Genomic DNA, 6,793 nt, shown 5'->3' with positions numbered 1-6,793 from the left:
TACAACACTGTGATATAATATAAAAATTTATTTTTGATAAAAATGTAACAAACAAATTAAATATAAAATGTATAGGGGTTAGTTGGCAAGACCCAACTCTCTCCTTTGTTGTACATCAACAATAAACTTATTGAATTGAATGAATTACCTCAAAACCTTTTATGGAGACATCAGGGATGTAACTCAGGTCAGCTTTGTCCACTGCGCACTCGTGTGGATGAGTGATGAACTTGAAAAGACGAGTGCGCTCACGAAGTTCTATAAAGCGTGCTTTGAATGATTGCAGGAAACCAGATGTGAACTCAGCTAGCTGTTGGAGATCACAATATTGAGCGGAGTTTTCTGTGCACGCATCTTTAAATTGTCTCAGTCTTTCAAAGTGCAGCAATATCCCCAATAAAAAGTTTGTTTGTTTTCAAATGCACATACTGTTTGTTGAAGGGATAAGACTGTATTTCCAATGCCTTGTATTTTCACCTTGAGCTGATTCAGATGCTCAGTCATGTCCACGAAGTAGAAAAACTTCAGGAGTCACTAATTGTTAGCTAGCTCAGGATGTTTGACGCTTTTTTTTTCAAGGAAAGTTTGGATTTCGCTCAGGCAAGCCGCGAAACGGCTGATCACCTTCCCTCTTGACAACCAACGCACATTGCTGTACATAAGCAGACCTGGGTAATTACTCCCAACTTCATCCAGCAGTGCTTTAAAATGGCGATCATTTAAAGTTCGAGCAACAGTAAAGTTGACCACCTTAATCACCAGCAACATCACCTCACCAAACTGCCCGCCACACGTTCAAGCACAAAGCGCCTTCTGGTGTAGATTGCAGTGAACATTTAGGATGGGTCTCTTTTCATGTTCACGAAGAAGCGTAACAAATCCTTTGTTGTTCCCCACCATACAGGAAGCACCATCAGTACACACTGAAATCAGTTTATCCATCGGTAGATTGGTCTCTTTAGCGAACTCCATGAAATACTTGAATAAATCCTCCGCTTTTGTTGACACTTTCATTGCCAAAACAGCAAGATTTTCCTCACGCAGTGTGTCATCGACGGCATACCTTGCAATCACACTGAACTGGGATAAATGACTTACGTCTGTTATGTTGACTCATCCAAGCGAGGGAAAAGTATGACGCTGTATTTGTGTCCTTCACTTGTGTTTCCACCACTTGATTTGCCATCATGATGGTACGACCATGAACAGTTTTTGCTTACAGGGACATGTCTTTAATTAGTTTGATTATCTTGTCTTTATTTGAGAAGTCGTCAAAAAGTTCGTTGGTCCCATTATTCATGAATACTTTGGTATACTCGCCTACTGTGAATGGCTTTCCGTTTCTCACTGTTGCTAAAGAACCAGCTATGCTAGCCAAATTCCAGTTACCTTGTCAGGCCCATACACTGAGTTTTTGTTAATTGGCTTGCACTCTGCCCAGTAGCTCTTGGCATGCCTTCTTCCTGCTGTCCTCCGCTGAATATTTCGATGTAAAAGAAATATGGCGTGTGTCGAAGTGCCGCTTTATATTTGACCGTTTCATCAATATAATTTCATCATTGCATATTAGACACACTGCAGTACCTGCTCTTTATACAAAAGCGAATTCCTCTGTCCATTCGTCATGAAAGGTACGGTACTCTTCATCCTTTTTTTTTCGCCATTTTCGTCGAAAGAGTTTGATCTGCATAAAATCGCGAACTGACTTTTTTAATTCAATGAATGAAGGCGATCGGCGAGATAACACAGAGATAGCATTTATACCGCCCACTCCCACTGCTGAGAAGCAACCGACTACAACAGTAACGTCTCGCACAAGACAGCGAATCACAAGAATGTCACTGAGTGTTCCGCTCCTACCAACGGCACATAGTTTAAAATGACAGCAGAATTATTCATTATTTATCGTGTTAAGAAATGTTAGCCAAGATTTTATCTGCGAGCCAGATACAGTCATCAAAAGAGCCATATCTCGTGATCCATAGGTTGCCGACCCCTGTTTTAGACCTTCAAAAGGCATTTGATGCCATGAATCATGAAATTTTTCTCCAGAAAATGACTGCACTTGGCATGAATGAGTACAGCGTTACGATCAACTGGTTCGGAACTTAATTGGTGACAGAAAAGTCGTTAATGTAATCAGTTCCAATCCCTGTGAATGCAGTGTTACCTGTGGTGTGCATCAGGAATCAATCCTGGGACCGCTTCTATTTCTGATACATATGAACAATATATCAGCTGTTGTGGACTGTAAAATTCTGACTTATGCAGATGATTCGGCTTTGATTGCCTCAGGCAGGAATGCATCAAAGATAGAGGTCCTAGGCACTGAGTTTGCTGCTATACAAGAATGCCTAACTTATAATAAACCGTCGTTACACCTTGGTAAAATAGAATCTATATTGTTTGGATACAGCCGTAAACTGAAACAGTGTAATGGTTCACAAATCAAATGTTTGTAGTGTCCACACCCCACCCCCGTTTTCCCATTATTTGTTCCAATTATTATTTACAACACACATATAAGGATACCACCTTTGGCATATACGTAATTCTTCTCCTCACCCCCTCGTTTCTTGCTTCAGTCGTTTACCCCCCCCCCCTCCCCGTCTTAGGTGCCCGACACCTACCCCTACTACCATCTGACAGCTAAAACACGCATGAACCCTCGCACCATGATTTCAAATTTCTTTATATATATATATATATATATATATATATATATATATATATATATATACATATATATATATATATGTGTGTGTGTGTGTGTGTGTGTGTGTGTGTGTGTGTGTGTGTGTGTGTGTGTGTGTGTGTGTGTGTGTGTGTGTGTGTGTGTGTGTGTGTGTGTGTATAAAAAAACGCATTCACCACGTTTAGAAACGTTACACATCGGGTTTTTCACCACTATGTTCAGCTAATTTAAAATCGTCATAACTATGCGAAGGATAAAATGGATAAAGAAGAAGACACAGTCACTAAATAGAACCAGAAACAGTCAAAGCTCGCGGGCACTGAGACGCCAGCGTGAGGCGTCATTAAGCTGACCTTTCTCATCTCGACAAGTCAGTGTCATCTCTTCCCTTCTGTTAGGAATGTAGGGGACGTGGGTCTGGCTGAAGGCAAAATCTGGAAATTTGAGTTTATCTTTAAAGTTGGGCGCCTATGAACAGATAAACAAGCTCTCTTCTGGCCGCAAGAGGAGCGGGGGAGATGGAGGGGGACATGACATCTGTTCTCGGCGAAGTCTCGGTGCAGGAGGTGGCTGGAGATAACTTCCTCAGTTCCCGAGGCCGTCTGTCCTTGGTGATTAATTAATAAAGGTTTATTGTATAAAATATGTACAGAGATATATACATTGATATACAATGCGGGCAACAGCCCGCCAGTGGGGGAGTTGTCGTGCCCTAGTGGGTGGGAGGTGAGGGCGTGGGGAGGTCAGCGAGAAGGGGGCGCCGCCCTGAGCACCCCAAGCATCATGTCCATGGGCGTGTGGCGGACAAGGAGGGCAGCATTCGTTGCCCGACTGCTGAGGAGGCTGCCTTCTGCAGGGTGGGTGGGGGTCTGCGGCGTTGGTTGGAGGGCCTCCGTGGCCGGGCAGGACAGTAGGTAGTGCAGCAGCGGGTGGCGGCTGTGCCTTCCGCACTGTTGCCCCTGGAAGCCGTCGTACAGCTCCTCCCTGGTGCAGTAGCCCAGCCTGACTCTCTGCAACAGTACGCCATCCGCCCTGGGCTGTTGATGGAAGGCGCCCAACGTCTGATAGTCGGTGGTGGCGGTGTACCAAGCAGCTTGTCTTTTTGTTCCTTCTAACTGCCGGTGAGTCTGGTGGGCGCGGTGGGCTGCGGCACGTCTGACTCGCGCCTTCACGTACGACAGACTAGGTGACACGTGCCTGGTCACGTGGGGGGCGCCAGCGGCTCTTCTTGCAGCAACGTCGGCGGACTCATTACCTCGCACGCCCACGTGGCTGGGCATCCAATGCAGCCTTACCCGACGTCCCTGTGCGGCAAGGCTCTGCAGGCTGCCCAGGATGGCGGTGACGAGTCCCACGTTGTCGCTGGGGTACGGCTGCTGGAGGACCTGCCACGCCGTCCTGGAGTCTGTGTGTAGGACCACAGTGGCCTCCTGGCGGTTCTGGGCGTGCTCCAGGGCCAGGTGGATGGCCACGAGCTCCGTCTGCAGGGTGGAGCAGTAATCCGGCGTCCTCTCGAGCAGTTCGGTCCCAGCAGTGATGGCAGCGGCGCCCGTCCTGCCACTTTCGGGGTCGACCGAGCCGTCGGTGTAGTATATGGCATCGTCCGGCTCAGACACCCCCGCCACCGCCATGAGGGTGTGATGCCGCAGCTCCTCGGTGGTGCAGAGCGCCTTGCTGGCCGGTAGCCGGGTGGTGGAGAACTCTGCTGTGTGGGGTTCCCACGGGGGTGGGGCTCGGTAGGTGGGGCCGGGAGGTCGGCGTGTTGCCAGCGCCAGCCGTCAATGTGGGCGAGGCTCTGGGTGGCCAGGTTGGACTGGAGTAGCCACGGTTTGCGGTGGAGGGCATCGTTTCCTTGCATCATTGCAAGCCGCAGTCTTCTCTGTGCTACTCCTTCGGAGTCGCGCTGCAGGACCCTGGCCACACGGCAGGCCACAATCTGTTCTACTCTGGTGGTGAGTGGCACCAGGCGGGTCTCGATCTGCATTAAGCATGCACTGGTCTATCTCGGAGCTCCCAGCATCGTCCTCATGGCGGTGTTTTGCAGCACCTCGAGCCGCTCCTGTTGGGTACGGGAGAGCGATATGAGGACTGGGGCGCTGTAGTCCAGCAGGGAGCGCACTGCAAGTACGAAGAACAGTCGTAGGACGGAGAAAGTGGTTCCCGCTGTGGGTCGTGTCATGGCTCGCATTACGTTCAGCCTGGCCTGGGCCCTTTCCCTCAGGTGGGCGGCGTGGGCTGTGAAGGACAGCCATTTGTCCACCCATACCCCGAGGTACTGGTATGAGTTGGCCCAGGTCAGTCCGGTGTCCTGGACGCAGAGATGACCTGCCGGGACGGCAGCCCTCACCATCATAGCGCGGGACTTCTCTGCCGAGATTTTGAGGCCTAGCTCCTCGCATTTCCCGCTGATAATGTCGAGCGCCTGCTGCGCCTTCCTGAGCTTGTTGCCCCTCCCTGTGACCATGAGGGCGAGGTCATCGGCGTAGCTGAGGAGAATGGTGCCATTGTAGAAGGGCAGGGCCACCAGCTGCTCCATCAACAGGTTGAAGAGGAGGGGGCTGAGGATACCACCCTGGGGCGTCCGTTCTCCAACCTCTGAAAGCTGGATTTCAGGCCCTGGAATTTTACCCTGGCGCGGCGATGCTGGAGATAGTCGCGGAGTCAGGCTAGCATCCTTCCCATCACGCCCTTCCTTACGAGGGCGGCGAGGATGGTGTGAGGGCTGGCCAGCTCGAATGCCTTCTCCAAGTCGGGGAAGACAACGATGGCGGGGCGGTGGTTGAATTGGTTCAGCAGCGTCAAGATGCTGTCCGCCGTGCTCCTGCCGCGGGTGTAGCCGAAAACGTTGGGGTGCAGTGGCCCCACACGCAACTGAAGGCGAGCAAGCACCATCTTCTCAGCCGTTTTGGCTGTGCAGCTGAGGAGGGAGATAGGCCTTAGCTTGGTGGGCTCCCTCGGCTTGGGGATTGGTTGGATGTCAGCCTCCTTCCACGAAGGAGGCAGGCATCCCGCCATCCACGACTCGTTGACTGTGGCCAGCAGGGCGGCGTCCCCGGCTGGCCCGGCGTGAGCGATCATGGAGTACGTCACGCCGTCGGCCCCTGCTGCTGTGTCACGGCCCCGTCTCTTGGCCCGCTCCAGGTCCTGAGGAGTGAAGGGACGATCTGTTACTTCAGCTTCTTTAATCGCCTCCTCGATGGCCGTGTCGCGGCGCGGCCGAAGCTGCTGCTGGAGACGGTGCGTGCTACCCGGAAGCTGGTCACTGGAGCCGCGGGCGGTGAATTCGGCTACAAGCCTCTCAGCCTCCTGGTGTAGGTGCGGCTGGGCAGCGGGGCGAGGCGGGGCGGCGCCGGAGGCGGTCTTCACGCTTTTCCACAGCTGGCTTAGAGACGTGTGGTGGCTGAAGGAGGCGTACCACTCCAACCACTTGGCCTCCCTGGCCTTCAGGGACACCTCCCGTGCGCGGGCCACCATGTCCTGAAGTAGTCTCAATTTGGTGGGGTTGGGGCGTCTCTTGTAGAGCTTCCTGTGAATGTTCACTCTGTGGTTATGCTCCCGCACCTCCTCGTTGTAGAACCACCAATTTGGCCGATGGCGACGGCTCGGGGCTTTCCTGGGGATGGCTGCGTTGGCAGCCCTCTCAATAGCAGCAGTCAGCCCCCTCTCCCGCTGGTGAAGGTCCACGGGTGGCTGGTAGGCGGCCCACCATTCGTCGAGGGAGGCCTGGAAGCTGGCCCAGTCTGCTCTCCCGATGTTCCAACGTGGAGGGGAGAGGGGGACGCTGTGGGTGCCACTGGGAGGGTGGTGGGAGTGGCGAAGTGGTTGCTGGTGAGGGTAGGATGTACTCGCCATGTAGCACCGGCGGCCAGGTCATTCGAGGCGAGGGTGAGGTCAAGCTGGTGTGGGTGGCGAGGGAGAGCAGCTCGCCTGCTTCCAGCTGGTGTCGTTGGCTCCTATATATGTTGTACACCAGAAGCGGGATGCCCCCGACCTGCAGCTCTAGTGCCAGGACCTCCACGCCCTCCCCGCAGTGGACTGGGGCGGATACTCTGCGGTGAGGGATGGTGCTCCTCACCAGCACCGTATAGCCGCGGGTGT

At 52.5% G+C, this 6,793-nt stretch overlaps 2 protein-coding genes across 2 annotated transcripts; both read right to left on the bottom strand.

Moving 5' to 3' along the window:
- Positions 1-3,438: 3,438 nt before the first annotated feature.
- On the bottom strand, positions 3,439-4,679 carry LOC143020145 (uncharacterized). The gene is made up of 2 exons (XM_076176303.1): positions 4,472-4,679; positions 3,439-4,427 (listed from the first exon to the last, which is right to left on the bottom strand). The coding sequence occupies exons 1-2, from the start codon at positions 4,677-4,679 to the stop codon at positions 3,439-3,441; spliced, it is 1,197 nt and encodes a 398-aa protein (XP_076032418.1).
- Positions 4,680-5,356: 677 nt separating this feature from the next.
- Positions 5,357-6,547, bottom strand: LOC143020144 (uncharacterized). The gene has a single exon (XM_076176302.1). The coding sequence runs from the start codon at positions 6,545-6,547 to the stop codon at positions 5,357-5,359; it is 1,191 nt and encodes a 396-aa protein (XP_076032417.1).
- Between the last annotated feature and the right edge of the window lie 246 nt (positions 6,548-6,793).

This window comes from Oratosquilla oratoria, chromosome 39 (assembly GCF_046742065.1).
Source record: "Oratosquilla oratoria isolate Oo_2021 chromosome 39, ASM4674206v1, whole genome shotgun sequence".
Classification (NCBI taxonomy): domain Eukaryota; kingdom Metazoa; phylum Arthropoda; class Malacostraca; order Stomatopoda; family Squillidae; genus Oratosquilla; species Oratosquilla oratoria.
Note: the sequence above shows the minus strand (reverse complement) of the source record. Positions and strands in the feature narration are given on the sequence as shown.